Source organism: Centrocercus urophasianus, unplaced genomic scaffold (genome assembly GCF_019232065.1).
Source record: "Centrocercus urophasianus isolate 14NV4802_14NV808 unplaced genomic scaffold, USGS_Curo_1.0 seq_42, whole genome shotgun sequence".
NCBI lineage: Eukaryota > Metazoa > Chordata > Aves > Galliformes > Phasianidae > Centrocercus > Centrocercus urophasianus.
This window is the reverse complement of record NW_024885000.1, coordinates 1,424,884-1,447,436: the sequence shown is the minus strand read 5'-3', so window position 1 is coordinate 1,447,436 and position 22,553 is coordinate 1,424,884. Positions and strand designations below refer to the sequence as shown.

Here is a 22,553-nt window from a genome sequence, read left to right as displayed (position 1 = left end):
CCGCCCGGGGCTCGCCGGGACCCGTAGTCCCCCCTCGGCGCCGCCCCCGACCGGGCCGCGGCCCCCGACCTGCAGGTCCCGGCAGACCACGCGGCGAAGCGGGCGCGAGGCACGCCGGGAAGGCGAGTCCCGGCGCCGTCACGGCCCCGCCCCGCAGCCCGGCGGGACCCGGCCCCGCGGCGGGGCGGCTGCCCGCGGGACGCCGGGAAACGTAGTGCGCGCGACGGCACGGCCCGACGGGCCCGAGGCCGCCAGCGCTTCATCCCCGTGGACGGCCGGCCCGCTCCGCCCCCACACGTCCGTCGCCCCTCGTACGCGGCCGGGGGGAGGCCCCGGGCGGCTTCGCCCCGCTGAGACCGCCGCGACAGGAGACGGCCGGGCCGCGGGATCGAAGGCGGCCCTCCGCCTCTTTCGCCGCTTCCCGTAGACCCCGGTTCCCCTTGAGCCGCGCGGGTACCGTGCGTCACAGCGCCGGGCGCCCTTCGCTCCCCACCCCGCCGTACTCACCCCAACAGCTCAGCGCCCCCGCTCCAGCGCCGCCATGAGCAGCACGGCACCGCACGTAGGAATAAATCCCGGCCTCTCGCGAGAACGTGGGGCGGAGCCGCGTCTGCGCCGTCGCCGTCGCCGGCGGCCGCATGGTGCGCATGCGCGCAGGCTGGCGGCCAACGGCACCGTCGGCACGGCGCATGCGTGGCAGCTGGCCGGCCTCCGCGTGGGACGGGCTGGGAGCTCCGCGACTGGGCGGGCGGAGAGAAGAGCTGACGGCGGCTTTGCCGGTCCGCCTCCCTGCCTTGCTGTACTCTGTGCTGGGCTGCGGCAGCTGCTAAACGGGCAGTGTGGCTGCTTCCCCACCGAATAACATGGAGATGGTGGTGGTGCAGCTGAGCCAGTTCAGCTGACTGGATACTAGCGATAAATCAGCAACCCTCCTCCTTACAGGAACGTTAACCTGCGCTTGGTAATTGAGGTAAAAACACACTGCAACAACCATTTCAGAGAGCTCAAACACCATTTTTGACTCAAGCAATAAAGCAAAATGAGAGCAGGATGCAGCAGCTGGGTACAGGCAGCACAGTCTGAGTTACTGCCACGCTTCACAGAACAGAATACAACTGAGAAAATGGTGCCTGTAGTTTTTTTTTTATTACTATTATTATTATTCCCTCTTAAAATATTTTAGGAAAGAATTTTGTACAATGTTCCTAAACAGAAACCCCCTTCTATCAACTAAACACTTTTCTCTGCATATTCCAAATTGTCTCATGATAAGATCTAAATTGCCTTCTGTATCTATCAAAATTCTTGCACAGATAAAAACAGCATAAAAAACATAATATTGACAATTGGATGTTTACTGTTACTGAAGTATTTTCCTGATCGTTGGCAAGAAAGACCGAAAAAAAAAAACCAAAAAACATTAAAATGCCACTGAAAGCATCACAATATTGATAAAATCCTGCTACACTGCAACTTCAAGTTCAACCAATATAGGATTTTGGAATAACTAACATCTGTCACTAGACTTACCTGCAACGTGACATTAAAAACCTGTCCATGTGGTTGGTTTTGGTTTAGTTTGAGGCACACCTCACCCTTCCTGAAATCCAAAGTGGTGGGAGGCCAAAAAGCTTTGATCTGAAAGCACTGTATTCTCTGTAATAGAAACTACCTTGACGTGAGCACACTGCTTTCAGACCAGCATCCGTACACCTCAAAGCACAGGTAAAGAAAGAACAGGGCTGCCTACAGCAAAAAAAAAAAAAAAAAAACCCCAAGATCTGAAAAAAAAACATGCTGATGTGTGAGGAAGGGTCATTCTCACTGGTCTTCTCTAAATCAAGGCAAACTATACTCCTGATGAAAGTTAGTAATTAAAGTGCTCTGTTGGCCATCTGATATTCTGGCTCTTAGCAGTTTTTCATGTATGAATGTTACCAAATACTGAGTGTTGGGTCTTCAAAGCAAAGCAAAAGCTCCAGGTGCCCACTCTGTGCAGACAAAGCAAGATGTGAACCTATCATTTATAATGTAGTTTTCGAATTATCTTATTCTTTCCAGCACATAAAACAACCAGAATCTGCATTGCGTTCGCCAGATACTGATGAGGCAGTTTTAAGTGACATCTGCGCAGTTGGAATTACTGACTAAAGCTTACAAAAAATAACATTCATGAGATAAACTGCCACAAAAGAGTATGCACCAAAAGTACTTCGTTGTTACACATTTGTACGCTGCAATTTATGACAGAGCAGCAATGCAAGCCTTTGTCATCAGGAGTGTGTGACTTCAGAATAACGAAGAAAACAGGCCACACATTTGGATAGGTAAAACAAACGTGAAACACCTGAAAGAACAAGTTACAGATCATCCCTGTTGGGTGGCTTCATAACAGTCTCTGAAGTCAAGATGTGGATATGTTGTGACCTAAGCCTCACTGTCACGCATATCTTCTCTCCTGACCTCAAAAGATTCTTTGCTGATTGACAATAGTTCACGTAGCTCTTTGTTTTCAAGCTGCATAAATAAATAAATAAATAAATAAAATCAATATTTTGGCTGAAACAGAGATGAGCTAATCCACAAAATTACAGACCTTTAATTAAGTAGCCCCGTACCTTCATAGCCTAATAGAACTCTAATTTTATAACTCAAACATTAATGCAGTGTTAGCAAGAGGTGAACCACATCATTTAAAGTACACCTTTTACTTCTGGCTTTATTATTACAATGATAGAAATACCACGAATTTGAAAATAAACAGAAAACATTCATTGCCTCCCAACCTCACCCACCATCCCCATTTTTTATTGTTATTAAGTACCTGACACACACAGTCAAACTCTAGAGCAAGTCTAGAGCTCCAAAAGCTTGATCTGTCCTTAGCAATGACATGGGCTCTTACCTCCAGCTGAGCTAGTTTCTCCTGAACCTTAAAAAACTGATCCTCATCAACTTGTACAGCTTTTCTCATCACTTCACCCATCTCACATATTCTATCTATTTGACCTTCAATTTCCTGAAAGACATGGAAAAAAAACCACAGTTAATACGTTCAGGCAAAAGCAGTAGCAATATATTCCTTATGAATCATTTACTTTCATCTCATTAATTCTGGACTACTTTCCTATTTTGAATTTCAATATTTTTCTCCCAACCACTCACAATCCTCCCTGCTTATGCAACATTTTAAGATAGCATCATGTACCTTACTGTCCACTATCATCAGCCATCAGTGAAAACAGTGAGCAGAACAGTCAGTGCTGCACCTTCACACACATGGAAATCATTTCAAGTATGACAAGGACTAAGAGATCAGATTCCTGCTCAAGTGAATACAATTAGTATACGGCAATTTCTACACTGCCTTGCTAGAAAAGCTTGACTGGATTTATGAGAACATCTGACACAAATGCAAGTAAAACTTTAAGACTGAATAAAACAACAAACCAAAAACAAAACCACTGAACAACAAAGACGACTGTTATCTCCTGCATTAGTTTCCAACAGAGTCTGTCTAGAAATACTCCCAGTCCTTTGGTAGTTGCCTTTTTTTCTTTTTAAAGCTCAGAAATAAGTGTATAATTCACACAGAACTATTCCAACACGTAACACAACGTTAGTTCTTATCTGAAGAATATTCCATTTCCAAAATAACATTCGTAGGGAGGAACTCATGCATGTGAACACAAACATATCAGCCATTCACAAAGAGTTGTAAAACAAGGATTTAGAAGCCTCTGAAGCATTTATTACAACATAATATGATATCACAAGGCACTGTGGGAAATGTCACAGCTTTATAGGGTGTGGTTTCCTCTCAATAAATGCCCACAACTACTCTGCTCTGCCTGTGGAAGACAGATGTGCCACCTTAGAAGAGAACCCAGTTTTGAATTCCAATATTGAGCGAACATGTAAGCAGATTAGAGTACCTAGAGAGCTGGAGGAACAAGTTTACATCATCTGAGAATGATGTGTCTGTCAAACAGAAAGATGGTTAAATAAGAATGTCAAATATCAAAAGATATTAAAAGGTGGTGTCTGTTCTCTGAAGTCGTAAGTGTGTGAAAGTATGAAAGAATTCATAAACTTAGTAGGAAGTACAGAAGATTTTGCCTTAGCATTTCACAGAATCACAGAATTGTAGGGGTTGGAAGGGACCTATAGAGATCATCGAGTCCAACCCCCCTGCAAAGCAGGTTCCCTACAGCAGGTCGCACAGGTAGGCGTCCAGGCGAGACTTGAACATCTCCAGAGAAGGAGACAGTAGTCTAGGTATATCCCACTATGGTAGAAGAGGTTTCTCCAAAGTCTTTCCAGCTTTGTATTCCTGTGCCATTACAATGAAGCAAAAACAGTGATAGGGAATGTTAGAAGTTTTGTCCAAATTATAAGTCTTCATCAATAAAGCAATCTGTGCACGTAAGCAAGCAATGGAAGACCCCTAATCTGCACAAAAGAGTTGAACAAAAAAACCCGCAAGATATGAGATCTTGTTAGGTTGAGCCAGCCTGCTATGTTCTCATCACATAAACATGCATTATAAATGCATTACAAATGCATGTTTATGCAGTAAATACCTAACAATAACCTTTAATCACATACCCTACATTACTGCATTATCAGATATCTAAATGTAAACCAAAAGACAGTTATCAGCAGTCACTCCTTGGCCTCCTGAAGACACTCTATGTCACACACAGAGTTACACACACAGGTTAGGCTGTTGTACTGCCTGTCTGTATTTAAAAGTATTTGGAAGTGATCATTTATTAAGCCCTCAGAACACCTCAGCTTACAGGGATTTTGGAGGCTCTTTTCCCTTTGTTACAATTGCTCAACAGTAACAATAACACCTCTGATGTGGTCCTCTTCAGTGAAAGCAAAGCCATTCAGGGGGAAGTTCTTTCCTATGAGAGCAGTGAGGTGCTGGAACAGCTGCCCAGAGAGGCTGTGATGCCCCGTGCATCCCTGGAGGTGTTCAAGGCCGGGTTGGATGGGGCCCTGGGCAGCCTGGGCTGGTATGAAATGGGGAGGTTGGTGGCCCTGCATGCAGCAGGGGGTTGGAGCTTCGTGATCCTTGAGGTCCCTTCCAACCCAGGCCATTCTGTGATTCTGTGATTCATTAAAGCTTAACCCAAGGAATGTAACCCAATGCACACACAACAAGCTTTCACGTGGGCAATGAAAGGCTTGTGCTGGTCAGGATCCTCTATGACAACCATTACAACCCGGATGCTGTAAAAAGAATGCAGGGAAAAAATATACTAAAGGAACCAGAGCTTCAAAGAACACATCCTGGAGCACAGTGAGGCCATGAAAGGAGACCAGTAAGAGCAAGTTTCCTATTCCCCCTCCCACTCCACCCCACCTTACCACAGAGTTGGCCTGATGAACTTTCAGGACGGGTTCTGCATCTTCACCTTTTCTCCCTTGCAATAGCTGCAACATCTGCTTTCTGTACTTGCTCATGATCAGCTCTAACGCATCCTGGTGCTCCTCCAGAGAGATCCACAGCGCTAAGGGACACGGAGCGCAGCACGGCGTTACCTCGGAGGCCGCCCGGCTGCCCTCAGCACCGTTCGGCGGCCCCACGCGACCCCCCGCCGCGCTGACAGCCGGCAGCCCGCTCGCACCGTTCCGATAACAGCCGCCCAGCGCAGCGCAGCGCGGCCCCGGCCCCGGCCCCCCACCTCCTCCCCCGGGCCCATCCGGGCCGGCTCACCGCGGTTCTCCTGCCGCAGGTCGCGGATCTGCGTGTTCTCCTGGCACAGCAACATGTGCGGCCGCAGCCGAGAGCCGTCCGCTCCATCCGCCGGGACGCTCCGGCCCCGCCGAGAAGCGGCTGTGGGCGCCGCCGCCGCGCTGCCCTTCTCGACCGGCGCCGCGCCCGCCTCCCTCATAGCGGCCACGCGCTGATGCAGGACGGCGGACTGATCGATGAGCGACTCGGCTGCGGTGTCGTGCTCCTTCAGCCGCTCCAGAAGGGTCTTCGCGTCCGTGAGGATCTTCTCGATGGTGCAGGTCATGATGAGCGCAGGGAGGGCCGCGCTGCTCACTCCCGCGGCGGCCCCATGGCCGGCAGTGCGCGCCCCGGACCGCGCAGAGGCAGTCCGAGCTACGAGCCGCGAACCACGAGCCGCACCGGGAGCTCCGCCGCCTTTTCCGGGCCGCGCTCCTCGCGCCGCAGCTGCGCATGCGTGGAGACCCGGAGCAGCCGCTGAGCCCGCGGCGCCGCCTGGCGGCCGCACTGACCACCACATCGCCGCGGGGTCGATGGATGGAGGGATGGAGGAATGGAGGGATGGAGGGAGGGATGGGTGGATGGATGGGTGAGTGGGTGGGAACGGGGCTCTTGTTAACGGTGTCATTTCAAAAGGAGAATACAACTGTCTTTTTTGCTTTTATGTTTGTTTGTTTTGAGGGGAGGCAAGCTCACGACGAAAATAGCAGCACAAAGAAACCTGCATCAGATCGATGTCTTAACCTGTGTGTTGTGATTTCCAAGGAACGGTTGGATTTTGAGTTGAGGGACATGGCTTAGTGAGTACTATTGGTGATACGTGGATGGTTGGACTGGACGATCTCAAAGGTCTTTTCCAACCTTGGTGATTCCGTGATTCTGTGATTCTCCGTGCCGGCACTCCGCACACAGACGGCTCTCAGAGCTCCCTGTTCTCACGCACGAGGTGGCTCTCAGAGCACGAGGGGACCACATGGAAAGCTGCAGCCCAGGAGCCGTTAATGGGCGCTGTTTGCAGAGGGCAGGTGGCCGTGACCCATGGGGGGTCCTGGTTATCTTTATTTAAAACTCCTTTAAGCAGTGTGTGATAAATTCTGGGCTGAGGTCTGTTGAGCTGACATCTTATCTGTATTCTTGTTTGTCCCTCAAACAGTAAACATCCTCTACTCAAGTTAAAATAACAAGCTCTGTAATGCTGACTTCGTTCTTTGTTATTTGCTAACTGAAACCACCGTTAGCAACCCGTGATGTCTCCGCTGCTTAACTTTTCGTTGTTTTTATTTGATAGTGCCAACTTTGTAAGCAGTATTTTCAGCAGTGTGTTAGCAGGATGTGCCTTTCAAGCTTAAATCTCCTTTGAGACAGACACACAACAAAAATGTAGTTGTCATCAGGATTCCTTTTTCATACCAGTTAAGTATCTTCTCACCTTTCACCCTATTCTAATTAAGGAAGGTCTGTGATATCAAATTTGCAACCTGTAGCATTCAAATTTTGTTTTACAGATGGAGGTACCCAGTAAGATCAGTGTAGCACCAGCAATTGCAATTCATAGCAGCTGTGAAGTCAGATAAAAGAACAAGCAGTCCTGTGCAGCAGGAATGATCTCAGCAGGAGTTGCACTTGGACTGTATGTCTGAATCTGTTTGTTCTGCTCTGTTCCTTGCATTTCTACTTCCCTTTGGGCATGATTTAATGCTTACTTTTCCCTGGCTTCAGAGATAACATGCTAACCTTTCATACCAAGTGGAGACAAGGGAGAGACGCTGCTTTATCAGGCTTCCATTTCAGGATCCGTGCAGCCCTTCTGTGGGTTTCTGACCATCTAAAATAAAAATGCAGATTGAAAAGAAGATGGAGTCCTACTGTGCTTCCACTGCAGAGCTCTCAGTCTGGTGTCCTCGCTCAGGGACGTGGCTCGCTCTCTCTCCAGCCCATCTCTTGACACAGAATCATTTGTTCAACTTCCAGAGGACAGCAGAATGAGCTTAGTGTGGCGCCAGGGCCGATCCGATCCCAGTAGGACAAAACTCCTTGATTTAAATGCTAGGCATGCTTCTCACCAGAACTTCTATTCTGTAGCAACAGAGCTTAAACAAATCAACGGATGAGCGTTTTCAGAGTAGTGGTGTCTTATAATTCCTTTGGCTTATCACATCAGTTCTGTATAAACTGAAGCGAATGTATAAATTTGGCCTCTCAAGCATCTTAGTGTTTAACTTCAATTCGATTAAACACTTATGTATGTGTACAAAGTGAAAAATGAGGTTACAAGAGGTTAGTGCTTTAATGCTTTTAATAACTCTTAAGCACATGACTGTATTTTGTCAAACAGAACATGGATTTGTTCTAGCAGGAAAAATACATGCTAGATAGATATAAATTGAGGCTCTCCAAAACAGTAAAGCTGCTATAGAACCAAACCCACTTCTGGGCCATCTTGGTAAAATCACCAATAGCATTTCTGTGGTGGAATAAACACATAAGTGTTTCTGAGTATCTTTCATTAGGAGGCTCAAGCACGCAGTTGGAAAATCTGAAAGAACTCTGGGCAGACCAGAGAAGCAGAGGAAGGGCAATTAAAGGGCTTGATATCAGACACAACACTGAATTCTCAGCACTGAAGCTGGGATGAATTCAGGTCCTGAGGATTCCAAAACAATGTGCACCAAGTAAGGCCCTTGACGTACCCAGAAACTGGCAGCAAAGTAAATAATTCATAATAATGTATTAATTCAAACTGAAAGGCACTGCCTGATGAATTTCCCTGACCAGTCTCACGCTCCTTCCCCTGCTGAAACAGATTGTTTTGCTCTATGAAGACTGCTAGTCTTTAATTTATGCAAATAAATAACACTGCTTCAAAAAGCTCCTTGTAGGGAAGATAAGAGCTGTGCAAACCAGTGCTCAAAGGAAATGTCACACACACTTTGTGAAGCTGCAGAAATTAGCACATTTAAAACATGTGAACTTATCATACAAAGAGCACATATATATATTAATATTATTAGAAGTGTTACACTGGATCTTAAGCAATTTAGTCCAACCAATGAGGCTGTATTCAGGACAAGACAGGCACTGACCCTTTGTACTCAATTCGGTAGTTAAAAGTGTTCAGACAAAGGTGATCCCTGTTGCAGGCAAAAGAGGCAGATGCTGACAACAGAAATGCGTCCCTCAAACATCTTGATTAATTACACTTTAGAATAACAACCACCTAAACTGGTTTTCACTCAGGGCTGAGGCTCATCCATGCCATGCAGAAAGCAGTGCCAGAACCACTGCATCTTTTGAAGATTAACAAATTATCTACAAGAGAAGGTAATCAGAAAACTTGCCATTTCTTTCTTTTTTTGTATGTCTGCCAGTCCACCTCTAAAATATTTCTCTAGAACAAAAATAGGTAAAGGTTAACTTAGAACATTTTAGCACATCTGATTTTTTGGTTGATACTCTTTTTAATACTATTCAGAACAGTTTGCTAGCAAGAACAACTCAATCCTGTAATGAAATAACCTATATTTCAACGTAACCTTTAACTCACATATAACAAAGAACACTGTAATAAGCAATTAGTTTTCCAAAGTATCCCATTTGTTTAGTATTTGACTCTTGCTTTCATCATTTAATGATTTACAGTAATGAACTGGAACATCGGTATTTTGCACTGAAATGACCAAAATAGTTGTGGAGGCATCATTGCCCTCATGTGACAGACCTCAGATGTTTTTGTGAGAAGTTAGCCAAAAGCAATAGACAGTGCCATCGCTTCTGTTTAATTTGTACTGCAAAACAACAACAAAGTGGCCATAACGACTTGTAGGCAGATCCCAGTAGCTTTTGGACTGTTCCTTTGCTGAGATTTTGCCCTTTGTTTAAGTTTTGTTTGACAAGGGCTTAATAAATGAGTAGAAGAGGTGGTTTATGTTTCATTAATGAGGTTGAGAGTGGTTAATTACTGAAGTTACGTAAACAATCCAATACCAGATCAAGCCGAATGGGTCAGTTATGCAGAGAAGACCCAGCTGGAGTAGATAGGATTTCCTTTAACTGTTCAAATACCAAGCAAGTTACAGAGATCCTGAATCACGAGTTCTGATGAATGCAGATTTCTCCGTACCTTGGAAATGAGTTCTCTCAACAGGCACCTATGTAGGGAAGATCTTCTCTGAATCTGCAGTTTCAGCATTCCTCAAATTTGCAGCCCTACCTGCAGAAAGGAGGACTTCCCAAGTAGATGAGACTCTACAGAAGCTTGCAGTTTTCACACTGGAGCGAGGCTGCAGGAGTGGTGCAGTGTAAGGTGTTCTGTGCCCCTTGTTCTCCACTTCCTTGGCACTTCTGGATTTCCACTCACGACAGAAGCTTTTTCAGCTAATATTTGCAGTCCATACCTACGAGTAACGTTTTGTTTCCTCTCTAGCAAAGTGTGTTCAATCTATCTGATTTCCTTTGCTCACTTAAACGGCATTAGGAACATCACTAATCAGAGAGCATATCACTGTCTTAAAAATCTGAAACAAATTGCAGAAACTAGAGCTGGAAGAGATGTTACCATTCCTTTCTCTTCCTTCTGGATCCAAATAACTTTGAGGTAGCGGTTTTTAAGTTCTCTGATGTAGTCCAACCTGATCTTCAGAATCTCCAGTAATGAATTCTGTATAAGAAATTATTCCAGAGATATTTTTACTGCTGTGATTTTTCCTTATTTTGTTCCTTATTCCCAATTAATTCCTAATTAAGCTTTTTATTGCTTGTTGTATTCTTTAAAAATATGGAAAACAGTTCATTTTTCTCTTCTTTGCAGCAGTTCTTTATGTGATTCAAGTGGGTTCTCACATCTTCCATGTTTTATTGTCATGCTAAGCCCTGAATAGAAGAATGGACACTAAAATAGTGCAAATAAATGTATTTACAATGGACCACTACTCTGGTCTGAATCACTGACTGTGCAAAGTAGATTTATTACCACAACCGTGAAGATGGCCACATGGACAGGAGTAAATAGGCATGGTCTAATGTTTAATGTGGAACTCTACTACTAATTTCTTCTACAAATTAGTTTTAGGTTCTTGTATAGATATTTTGGAAATCTACTCTGGATCCAGTAGCTGTTAAAGCACTGAGCAGAAGCAGCACTAGATATCTTCTGGAAACCTGGGTTTCAGACTTAAAATACTTGGAATCAGTAGGCTTGAAGTACCTATGTCTCACTGGCATATCTGAATAGCTTGCCAGTAAACTATCTTCTATAAAAAATAAAAAATAAAAAATAAAAAATAAAAAATAAAAAATAAAAAATAAATGCCCCAAAAGCTTTAGAAGTCCATAGTATTGAAGAGAGATCATTTCGTAAATCTCTGCTTATTTTTCATGAGACAGACAAAAAAGATGGATGAAATAGACAATGGCATTTGAGAAAGAAATGCTATGCATAATGTCTCTATTCTACCAATTACAAACTTTCCATTTTTACTATTGAAGGTGTTGGGTTTTTTGATATCTTAGAAAGTTCCAAATAAAGTTCTTTTACTGGGAAGACAAATGCTGTTCATTGTTTAATTTACAAGATTGTTATCTTTGTCCATACTTCAAAACCCCTGCATTTCAGTGCCTGGTGAGCACACATGACCAATCCAACACATTTGAAAGCTCAAAAATCCTTTCAAATGCTCAAATAACATCTGTGAGGCAACTTTTTATTCCCTTACAAGCCAAACTCAACAGTTCCTATTCCAAAGGCACGCTCATGGATTCCTGAATGTTGTCAGTGTATGGAAACAAGTAACACGCTGTTCTTGGGAACCTGCTGAACACAAACACGGCTCTTCTGTGAAGGGTAATGCCACTGTGCTGTGCATGAGGCCACAGAGCCATGGAAAGCATGGTAACTTGCAGAAATCCTCTGCATGCTGCATCTGCACAGGTATGTTAGAATCAGAACTGGTAGAACACGCTCAGTGTTTTGTGTTTCAAAATACCAACATAATCAATTGTCTACAAATTCAGTTATTATTTCTTGTAGATACACTCAATTTATACCACTGCAGTATTTTCTCTGCAAAGCAGTGAACATCTTCCATTAACACTCAGGCATGTCAACGTTAAGCAATCAGAATTGGAGAATTTCAAATTCTACCAAGAAAGCAAATAGTTGGTAATCAGTCAGGGAGAACTCTGGGAAACCATGACGTGAAGGTCCCCATGGCCTCTGTCCCTGATGACCCAGTTATTATTTGATTTATGTGGGCTTGCAGCTGCCCTCGCTTCGACCCCAGGAAAGGCTGTGTGGGAAGTTCGTGTCTCAGAGCTGTAGCATTGCTCTGCAGATTGTCTGGAGCCGAGCGTATGCACACAAACTGATAAATAGGGAGAAGGCCCAGTTCGCTCCAGCTGGACTTGGAGCTGGGATCACTGCTACAGCCCACGGACTTGCTCTGGAAACAAGAAAAACTCTGCAACTGCTGTAGGTAATTCATTTACTTCTCTTGGTGCTCTGGGATTATAAATTCTTGTGGTAGCCATGAATCAATTTGCCAGGTGAAAATATTACAGGTATTGTGGAATTTTTTTCTTGTTTTCTTCTGAAAGTCTTAGCTAAATTAATATAGAAAAGAAGTGCTTTTAAATGGAGTGTCCTAGCTATCCAGATCTTTTTCCAACAATTTCACTGGACGAACGTAAGGACGTAAAATAAGTTTTTAATTCAGTGGTTTGTTTACCTTCCCCAAAATACCAGGAAAGCTGCAAAGTTTCAAACAACATCCAACCTCTTACTTTACAATAGGTGGAAACTGTATCTATGCAATAATTCATAATGAGGTAACAATTCCAAAAACAGATTTGGTCTGCAACTCAAGTAGTGAAAGAAGCCATTTACATTACAGGAAAGATTCAAAAGGTATTTTATGCCAAAGAAGGAGCACAGTTAATGAGGAGAAAAATGGGATTTCTTCAAGCAGCAGCTTTTGGGAGCTTCACAGCACATTCAAACCAGGAAAGCCAATTAAAAATGTAACAATACCTATGAGCTACATAGGAGACAATTCAAACGATCCTACAACTTTCCTTGTAAAAAAATCCACACTCTTTAATTAAAGATGCTGTTAATTAATTGCCTGATTGAAACTCAGTACTTCTCCTGGCCTTACACTTAGTAGCCACTGATTGTACTCCGTTGACTTTAACCTCACAAATTAAAAAACAAAACTGTGTTTTCCAGAAGCAAAATTACTGTGACTCTACAGAGGTTAAACATACCTTCTAGTTACGCTGTTTGTTAACATGCCACACGGAATGCTAAATAAATATTGTAGAACTTCAGCTGAGTTCCTAAAATTCCCTGCAAACAAGAAATTTCCCTATGACTCAACTATCAAAATATTTATGATAGCAGCTAAAGCACTGTCATAACATGACTCTTTAAGAGCTCCTTAGAGCCTCTCCTGAAAGCAGTGGTTTTTTGCATCTTAACAAATTTGACAGCATTCGATAGTGCTGCTTTATTTTGTGGTACTTTATAGAAAAAAAGAAAAAAAGAAAGAAAGAAAGAAAAAGAAATAAACCACAAAACCCAATTTTTGCCATGAATAACAGTAAACAATAATTGTTTTGAAATTCTGTTATTTTTAATCAATTAACTACTGGATGGTTTCCATTTTGATAACATGAAGTTTTCAGTTAGGACTAATAATTGAATATTACTGAATGTCTGTATTAGATGGACAACCAGTGCTTTGAATAAACATACACTGTAGTTTACACTGAATATTATTATTTGAGAAAACTGGTAACTGTCAAAAATAAATCTGCAAAAGGGCAACGGCTTCAAAAGAACTTAAGCAACTTATTCTTGGGTCAGCTTTCAGAAGAAGGAAGAAGAATCTCTCAGCTGGTGGAGGCTCCTAAAAAAGAGTGATCTCCAAATGTTCAGGGTTTGATACAGCAGAAATAGCTCCATGGAAGTAAGAGCGAAGAAGGAAAAGCAAGGCACAACATGGCATGTTGAAATTTACTGGGAAGTCAGAATTTCTCATAAAGGATTCAAGACTGTATTGCTTGTGATACTGTGGAACAAGTTATTAAAAAATGCAGCTGTTTTTGTTTTCAGTTATTCCCACTTCTAAGGCTAAAGATCTTTTTGAGTCCTTCCTAGGAAATGTTTCGTTGTGTTTTTGCTTTTTTCCTATTATTAAAGCACACAAAAAATACGGCTACATTTTGAGTATTTACTTTTTATTTATATTTATATAATATTTATATAATTTATAATTTATATTTCTCTATATATTACTATTTATTTATACAAGAGAAAAATGGGCACCCATGATGATGATGACAAAATATTTTGATTTGGAATGGCGTGACGGTAAGTGAACAAAACACCCAAAGCTCTTCCTCCAATCTGATTTCAACTTTGTCCAAGTTTTTTGTTTTGAAAATTACTGTGGCTCCATGTGCTACATGCTGTCAAGGTTTTAATGATTTCATGAGTTGTTCACCTCTGTGTGCATGGAGTGTTTACTTGTTTGCATGGCAAAGGTTTAATGAATGTGTGTGTGAGCTGAAGAAGTGTCCTTGAGATCGTGGCGTATTCCTAGGGAGCTGTTAGAGATTATGGATGTCACCTGGACTTTTGATAGACAAATATATGAAGAATCCCATCAGTTTATCAATGCCTGAAGTTTGGAGGAGGCTTCCTTACTGCTGATTTATAAACACATAGGAGGGAAGAACCTAGTAGGGCAGAGGTGTGATTTTGACAGTCAGTCTTACAAATGATCAAAGCTTTCCAGTCTCAGAGTATTAAGTTCCTTCCCTATATGTCTTGTTTTCTATGGTTTTGTTTTAAAAGGCTCAAAGCAGTTTCATATCAGAAGAACAAACTTTTTAACATTATGTTCTCTGATGTCAGAATATGAAACCATTAAAATTTACACACAGGTACTATGATACAATGACTATTATATCTCACTTCTAGGTGGTGTAGCATTCCCCAAATAACAGACTTAGTGCTAATTCTGCTAGAACATTCTTGTAACTTAAATGTTTTGATTTACAAAATCTCATTCTGAGTTGGAAATTCTGTGTCTGCAGCTGCTAGCTTATCAGCCATTAAAAAAATCAACACAAAGGACTAAATCCTCAAAACCCTTCTCAGCCAGTCATTTAAATTGAGGAAAACTTGATTAAATGACAGCAAGATGTAGGATATGAAATGACCTGACCACCCTGCGCATAGTAATATGCACCTCATGCTTCTCATGTAAGATCTGCATCAGACTGGATCAACAAAATTTTACTTTAGGTTCTGTTTTTTTATTACTTTATTTAAAGGAACCACTGATATCCAGAAACACATTTCTCCATCAAATACACATATTTTAGGAAAAATGCAGACTTTGCCCCCACCAAATTGATCTAACTGATAAGGACCTCATGATTCAATGAGTAATTTCTCTTTCAAACAAATATTTACTAGCAGAGATAACAAAAAAAAGCAGCATTCCAGTCTCACTGTACCTTTTCACCTTCCACTGGCAACACAAAGTGTCCAGTTTCAAAGCTGTCGGGTTTTGGGGAAGGGCCATGTGCATGTGTCTTTCAGGACACAACTTCACTTCCGACTCCTTCAAGCGATCCATTCCTTTCCTAGCTGTAGCTACATGTAAGTGTTGCATTATATCCATGCGAGTCTTCCAAGGAAGATCTTTAAATCCAACTTGCACTACAAGACACATATAAAGAGTCTGGTTGCATATCGAAGAGCTTCATTTTCTTACTTGCTTCCAAACACTTGCCTTCCCGATCTTTATTCTCCTTCCTGTCTGTTCATAGAAAGCCTTGGAATACTTCATTGGCAAAGTGTCTTGAACAGAGCTTACCCAATAGGCAGCAGACACAGGGTATTATAACCCAGTGATGGTGGCACGCTTTCCCCTTGTACAGAAGGAAAAGGGGGCAAATAAACTATTTCTTAATTGGTAATGTGTCAGCTACCCTAGCATCACTCAGCTGTTCAAGTCATGCCAAGATTGCCTCGACACGTATATAAGCTCCAATATCATTCCTGCTAGCATCCACGCAGACTTTTATTTTGTATTTTTGTCACAACTTTTGAATAGTTTTATGCCCTTCTTACACTATGGCACCCAAACCTGCACCCTGTGCTTGAGGTGAGGCTGCAGTGGGCAGAGCAGTGGGACAATCTCTTTCCTTGCCTGGCTAGCAAAGTAAAGTTAGGAGCAAAACAGTTCTATATACACTTTGGAGATTTTTGAATGGACTCAACACCAAATCCCCGCTCACTGCAAGTATTACACGACTTTATGCATACCTCTATCTTTCTTACAGTCTGCAAATAGTGTCATATTCTGGAGTTTCCTGGGTTCAGCTCTGCATCTAAGCCTACCTAGCAATTCCTTCTCATATCATCTTCCTTTTATGTTTCCATTTCTCTAGGTCTCTTTCTCAAACGTTTATCCCATAGCAAAGTGAATGAAACAGTGAGACTGGGGACAAAACATGGCAAATACATTTGTCACTGTACCAGATGGGTACTGTCTTGCTGAGCCCATACAGTATTACGGTAAGTAATGCTAAGTTGTAATACTCTGAAAAAGCAGTAAAGTAAGATGAATGTCTGTGGGAATTCCCATTATTTTCTTAACTTTAGCATAACATTATAAGCTCCTAGGAGCTACACATTCGACTAAAAATGTCAAACAGAAAGAGTATTCCAATATATGAGCATATGCTCATACAGATTTCTGTACACAGTGTGATTATGCCAGCTGATCGTTTCATACAAGCATTAGTGGTGCTGCTTTCCTTTCACTGACACAAAGAAGATACAGGTCTCATTACAGCACTCCAAATACATTACAAATATAAAATGGCTGTCCTACACAACTGTAATTGCAATAACTAATTTGATTATGGGTGAGTTAAAGCAGGACTTAAAGTCCATTAAAAACAAAAGGACCTACAAAACACTTAAAAAAAGATTCCAGTTTTTACAGAGATTTGAACAATAAAAACCAATACCTGTTGCATGAGCTCTTCAGTACAGCTGTGTACATCTAGGGGGGTTGGATTAAATTCAAACACCGAACCCCAAAAGGCAGGAAGAAGCTCTCTTCATAATTCTGTACATAGTTGTTTGTGTTTGTTTTTTTTTTAATGACTAAAATTATAAAAGATTAAGTGGGGAAAAATGTTAAATAAAACAGGTCTTTGCTTTTTACTCTTCTGAGTTTCAACTTTGAGACTCCCATCACCATAAATTTTACCACTCTATAGTTTCTCAGATTCTTACAGTACAATATTTTCAAAATTATGCCTGAAATATGTCAACAATTAACATTTCACTCATTAATAAATATTTATTTTTATGAGAAAACATTCTCCTTTAATGCAGACAACTAAATAAAAAATACTTAAGTGTAAATCTTGTAGCTACATATTCAGTTGGGAATATTTCTTTCAACTATTTACCAACAATTATTTACCAACAAGTATCCATGTCAGTCACATGTCATTGCCCAAGCATTTAACAAGCCATTTCTAGAACATGTAACATTTCACTTCAGTATTAGTTATAGTTACAGGTAGCATTTTTAAAAGAGTATGTCAGACTGTCTTTAAGAAAATGTGTTCTTCTAATACTTCTGCTTAAATATTTAACTGTCAAACCATTAAAAAAAATCAGGTAGCTGACATCACGATATTCCCTAGGCTTTTATTTCATTTTCAACTTTTTCTTTTCTCCAGATGTTTTACCAGAGCACATCAATTACCAGCTGCAAGACACTGATTTTCAGACTGCACCTTACTGTCAATACTCATCAGTTCAAATTCCTTCTCCAGTACTACAGTCACAACCTTCGCAGTCCCAGTACAGCCCATACAGCCTGGACTCTCAGTACACTGATGGGCAATACATCATCAGTAACTGCGAATTAAGCAAGCCTCCTTTCATGGCTTCCCACCCTGATGACAGTGGATTTCAAGCACTAAAAAGGCCCAGGTTAAATCACTCTTCTTTGAGATTGAAAGGACAGGAAGAGCTGTGCGTTGTCTGTGGTGATAAAGCATCTGGTTACCACTACAATGCACTTACTTGTGAGGGTTGTAAAGGTAAGAGGCACAGACTCATCTGTACCTTTCTGCACAGTGCTCAGAGCAGTACTGCATGTAAACAGACGCACTTCATTAACCTGATTTTTCTCTGGGGACTGTAATTAACCTAGGAACCCTTTGTCTCACACAATACCTTCAGATGCACGTTTTTAAAACATTTTTGAAGAAATGTCTTCTCTGTATATATCCAAGAGGAGCATTTAATAAAGCTGAATTTCCTGTTGAGTATTCACTGGAATAGTGCTTGTTTAAATGGGTGTTTATTGTCTTATGGTCATTTATTAGAGTTCTTTATTTATAAATCATTAATTATTGTTCTTAATAGCTTAGTATGCTATTAATTCAGTTATTAATATGGGAGCTATCTTGATCAGTTAAAGTAAACAGTAATTAATACTAGTCAGAAAGAACACATCATAATTAAGTCATCACAAAGAAAATTTGAAACCAAGGTAATACTTTCATTGTCAAGAAAATAACAAAACCTTGAATTATGAGGTAAATCTCCTTAAATTCTTTTACTCACAACCTGATGTTTTTCTGTAGGCTTCTTCAGACGCAGCATAACCAAAAACGCAGTGTATCGATGCAAGAACGGTGGTCACTGTGAAATGGACATGTACATGAGGAGGAAGTGCCAGGAATGTCGCCTGAAGAAGTGCAGAGCTGTGGGAATGCTAGCAGAATGTGAGTGCGCCCTCCTGATAAGTCCTTTTCTATGTCCAATCCCTTATCTCATTATAGCTAAGTGACAGAACACAAGACAATGGCCTCAGGTTGCATCAGGGAAGATTCAGATTGGAAGATGGGAGGAATTTATTCACTGAAAGGGTGGTTTGGCATTGTGCAGGCTGCCCAGGGAGGTGGTGGGGTCACCGTCCCTGAAGGCAGAGATGTGTGAATGTGGCACTCGGGGACACAGCTCAGCAGGACTTGTAATGTTAGGTGGATGGGTGGACTTGATGAACTTAAAGGTCTTTTCCAACCTAGATGATTCTGTGATTCCAAATGGTATTCATCTGAACTTAATTTCACTCTAGGAAAGTTTAAGTCTGTAGCACCTGCAGCATCTTCATGTGCAGAAACTACCAATGCTTGGGAAGTAGCTCCTGAAGAGGACTGTTGTTCAAAGACATTACAGAATAAAGCAGAGAGTACTAACGAGACAGCTAAATACCCTCAACTTTGATAGGACAGCTGTCAGCTATCCAAGCTTGTCAGATGTGCGCTCATGTTTGGAAAGAAAAATAAAGCATTAAAGAAATTGCACAAAACCTTTATGAAAAATTCTCATACTCGTATGTCCCAATCACAAACCAGATAACATGAGAAGGCTGCAAACACTCAGGCCTTTTGTGGATACAGAACACCAACTCGCTTAATCAACAGCACAGTCCCATGTTCTCTAGGAAGCATAGTTCCTTATAGCTCCTGAGATGCATAGACAGTAATGATTTCAAATTGTTATCTGTTGGAAAAAATTATGCATTAATCCATAATTTCATGCCTCACAGGTTTGCTGACTGAAGTACAGTGCAAGTCAAAGCGACTCAGAAAGAATTTCAAACAAAAGAGCAGTTTACTTTGCAACATAAAACTGGAAGATGAGGGACTGAATAGTAAGCATGTATCATCTACAACAAGATCTGGAAAAGTGAGACTTTTTTTCTATTTCAAATAACTTTTTTATCATTTAGTTTGCCTTAACTCATTACAGTTTGATTGGTTTATTTATTTATTTTATTAGACTGTGGAGAAGGTGGAACTCACTCCAGGGGAACATCAACTTCTTGACCACATCGTAGCAGCACACCAAAAATACACAATTCCCCTTGAGGAAGCAAGGAAGTTTGTACGTACGCAGAGCAATCAGCCTCTGTTTCTGAGTTGTTATTATTCCACGCAATGTATCTTGGCTGTATCAGATGTCTAAATGCTCTTTCATGCAGCTACAAGAAACCACAAGTCCTGAGGAAAGCTTTCTCCATCTCTCTGAGACAGCAGTTGTCCACGTACAAGTGTTAGTGGACTTCACAAAAAGACTCCCAGGTAAACTCCTTCCTTTGGGAAGTGTTATGGAGTAGTCTGACTTTTTGTTTTTAAGAAGCAGAAGCTGTATTCATGGCATCAGTGTGAGAAAAACACAGGCTTTAAGAAAACGTATTCAACTGACTACTTGATCTAACACTAGCAATTGGGATTACCATTTATTCAACAGATTAGAGCATTTTCTTCAAAAACTTACTGTGATTTTTGTTTTTTTCTCCAATTTCTGACATGGAATAGAGATGTTTTTCTGACAGTACTTTGACTTCAAAACACCACCTTGAGTGAATTTCCATTTTAACACATTGTCTGAAATCCAGTTCAGCTTGCAACTCATTGTAGGCAACAAAGATATACACTGGACACTGACAACAGCAATTTGTTTCTAGCTCGCAAACTAGCAAGAAGAAAAGCAAGAGCGTTAGATAGTGTTGTGTATGAATGTCTTTTAACAGTGGATCCTCCTTTTCAGTAAAGGTATTTATTAAAAGATCAGAGATAGAAATCAGTCCACTTTAGGTGCTTAAAGGCAGTCACAGCCTTGATTCTTAACAAGTCTCTCTCTTTGCAGGATTTGAAAGTTTAGCTAGTGAAGATCAAATTGCACTGCTAAAAGGGTCAACAGTTGAGGCCATGTTTTTGTGTTCCGCTCAGATATACAACCAAAGAATTAATGAATGCCAGTCATCAAGTGAAAGTAAGTTGGACTAACAGGCTTTCTGTAAACACCAGTAGTTCAGCCATTTTAATACAATCTCCAATTTAATGAATCTGAAGTAATTCACTATTCAAGCACAGCACTGCTTACAATAGCACCAGCAATATGTACAAGCCTCCAAAGAAGGGCAACAAGGCTGGGGAAGGGGTTGGAGAGTATGACCTATGAGGAGAGAATGAAGGAACTGGGCTGTTCAGTCTGGGGAAGAGGAGGGTGAGAGGAGACTTTATCGCTTTCTTCAAATACCTGAAAGCTGATTGTAGCAGCAGCTGACAGGATGAGGGAAATGGCCTCAGGTTGTGCCAGGGGAGGTTTAGGCTGGATATCAGGAAAAATTTTTTTACAGAAAGGGTTGTTAAGCACTGGAATGGGCTGCACAGGGAGGTGGTGGAGTCACCATCCCTGGATGTGTTTAAAAGCTGCCTGGATGTGGTGCTCAGGGATGTGATTTTTTCCAACCTGAGCAATTCAGTGATTCTATGATTCTATGTTTTATTTCACAATGGCGTAGCAGTGTCTGTTAGAGAAAGCTCATGGAAGGTTGTTAGAGTTAGAGTACTATGGTCAGGTTGTGGTTGGACTTGATGATCTTTACTGTCTTTTCTTGACGGTAAACTTGAACAATTCTGTCATTCTAAAGGCATTTTTCCATACAGTATTCAAAAAAATTAAAAATGTTGTTTTGCTTTACTCCTTTCCAAACAAAAAGCAACGCTTCTGTGAGCTTGCACAAATTATCAGGTGGATGTTAATACTAGCTACATTGCTGTTATGCTGTTTCAAGTTTGACATAAGATTTTTACCAACTGGAATGTAACCAATGAACCCAGTGTAGGATGCAGAAAAACAAAAAGAACAGCAACTCTTTTCCCTACCTGACAAAAATCTGCACACTTTAGAGATGTGTCCCAAAGCAGATCACACCCAATGTGCACAGCTGTTTTAAGCTCAGCTGCGAGCTGCCACCTCTCTTGTTCCAGGTCACATCAGACGCTCTGACCACACAACATGCTGCCACGTCCCAAACCTTGATAAGAACATGTATTCAATTCAAATGTCTCACAGTGAAGAGAGTCCGACTTCGACCACCACCACAGGTAAAATGGCCTCAGATTGCAATCCTCGGAGGTGTTTTGCACGGCTGACTCTATTCTCCATCACACGTGTCAGTGTGTCACATCCTCACGTGGCAGAAGCAACTCATGCAATACAGCCCTTTTTCATTACTACTTTAGTAATGAAAATTGTTTTTGTTACGTTTGTGAGCTCCTGTGCTCTTAAAGCCCAGCACTTTAAAACAAGAGGGCAAACCAACGGCAGCACCTGCCTCTAACACAATAACACTCTGATGATCCTCTTCCATTTTCAAGGGATAACCGAGGAGTTCATCACCGCGCTGTTTTACTTCTACAGAAGCATGGGGGAACTGAAAGTCACCGAGACCGAATACGCTCTGCTCGTAGCGACCACGGTGCTGTTCTCAGGTAGGCGCTTCCCGCGCTGCCCCGCACCCCTCAGGCGGCGGCGGGCGCGCAGTGACCGCGCTGTGCCTCGCGCCCCCGCAGACCGCCCGCTGCTGAGGAACAAGCGGCACGTAGAAGAGCTGCAGGAGCCGTTCCTGGGCATCCTCTACAAGTACTCGAAGATCCATCATCCCGAGGACCCGCAACATTTCGCCCGCCTCATCGGGAGGCTGACGCAGCTGCGCACCCTTAACCATACCCACGCCGAGGTGCTGGTGACGTGGCGGACGAAGGACCCGAGGCTGACCGCGCTGCTCTGCGAGGTCTGGGAGCTGCACTAGACGGCGCCCGCCGCCGCCGGGCTCCTCTCAGCGGTGCGATCCCCCTCCGTTCCGCCCTCAGCGCGCGCCGCCGCTTCCCGCCTTTTTGTTCTCCTCAG

General features: G+C 42.3%; 3 protein-coding genes and 1 long non-coding RNA gene across 6 annotated transcripts in view; 2 read left to right on the top strand and 2 right to left on the bottom strand.

Moving 5' to 3' along the window:
- Nucleotides 1-598, bottom strand: part of CSDE1 (cold shock domain containing E1) — an 18,264-nt gene extending 17,666 nt beyond the window's left edge. The window contains exon 1 of the mRNA XM_042833632.1: nucleotides 508-598. The gene's annotated coding sequence lies outside the window, so the exon portion shown is untranslated. The remainder of the gene's footprint in view (nucleotides 1-507) is intronic.
- A 529-nt stretch (nucleotides 599-1,127) lies between these two features.
- Nucleotides 1,128-6,116, bottom strand: SIKE1 (suppressor of IKBKE 1). Its single transcript, XM_042833578.1, has 4 exons — nucleotides 5,729-6,116; nucleotides 5,380-5,522; nucleotides 2,906-3,019; nucleotides 1,128-2,517 (listed from the first exon to the last, which is right to left on the bottom strand). Exons 1-4 carry the CDS (start codon nucleotides 6,030-6,032, stop codon nucleotides 2,428-2,430), a joined length of 651 nt encoding a protein of 216 aa, XP_042689512.1. The 5' UTR covers nucleotides 6,033-6,116; the 3' UTR covers nucleotides 1,128-2,427.
- A 252-nt stretch (nucleotides 6,117-6,368) lies between these two features.
- Nucleotides 6,369-9,565, top strand: LOC122168384. Of its 2 annotated transcripts, XR_006171240.1 has the most exons (4): nucleotides 6,369-6,546; nucleotides 7,035-7,158; nucleotides 7,252-7,376; nucleotides 7,466-9,565. It is a non-coding gene; the product is annotated as an uncharacterized LOC122168384 (long non-coding RNA). The 2 variants fall into 2 exon arrangements; XR_006171239.1 differs by having other exon boundaries at nucleotides 6,369-7,158.
- A 2,401-nt stretch (nucleotides 9,566-11,966) lies between these two features.
- On the top strand, nucleotides 11,967-22,470 carry LOC122168315 (bile acid receptor-like). Of its 2 annotated transcripts, none has more exons than XM_042833509.1 (11): nucleotides 11,967-12,212; nucleotides 16,208-16,334; nucleotides 17,519-17,884; nucleotides 18,434-18,574; nucleotides 19,402-19,541; nucleotides 19,635-19,739; nucleotides 19,837-19,936; nucleotides 20,505-20,630; nucleotides 21,632-21,748; nucleotides 22,022-22,135; nucleotides 22,217-22,470. In XM_042833509.1, the coding sequence occupies exons 2-11, from the start codon at nucleotides 16,271-16,273 to the stop codon at nucleotides 22,453-22,455; spliced, it is 1,512 nt and encodes a 503-aa protein (XP_042689443.1). In that variant the 5' UTR covers nucleotides 11,967-12,212; nucleotides 16,208-16,270; the 3' UTR covers nucleotides 22,456-22,470. The 2 variants fall into 2 exon arrangements, with proteins under 2 accessions (XP_042689443.1, XP_042689442.1); XM_042833508.1 differs by having other exon boundaries at nucleotides 11,967-12,216.
- The last annotated feature ends 83 nt before the right edge of the window (nucleotides 22,471-22,553 follow it).

What these genes read in the sequence shown, in the direction of transcription:
- SIKE1 (XM_042833578.1), bottom strand. Translation starts at nt 6,032, where the DNA reads ATGACCTGCACCATCGAGAAGATCCTCACGGACGCGAAGACCCTTCTG. An exon ending in CCTGCGGCAGGAGAACCGCG is followed by an intron (nt 5,523 to 5,728) that starts GTGAGCCGGCCC and finishes CGTGTCCCTTAG; the next exon opens with CGCTGTGGATCTCTCTGGAG. An exon ending in TTCATCAGGCCAACTCTGTG is followed by an intron (nt 3,020 to 5,379) that starts GTAAGGTGGGGT and finishes CATGTCTTTCAG; the next exon opens with GAAATTGAAGGTCAAATAGA.
- LOC122168315 (XM_042833509.1), top strand. Translation starts at nt 16,271, where the DNA reads ATGGCAAATACATTTGTCACTGTACCAGATGGGTACTGTCTTGCTGAG. An exon ending in ATGCCAGTCATCAAGTGAAA is followed by an intron (nt 20,631 to 21,631) that starts GTAAGTTGGACT and finishes CTCTTGTTCCAG; the next exon opens with GTCACATCAGACGCTCTGAC. An exon ending in GACCACGGTGCTGTTCTCAG is followed by an intron (nt 22,136 to 22,216) that starts GTAGGCGCTTCC and finishes GCGCCCCCGCAG; the next exon opens with ACCGCCCGCTGCTGAGGAAC.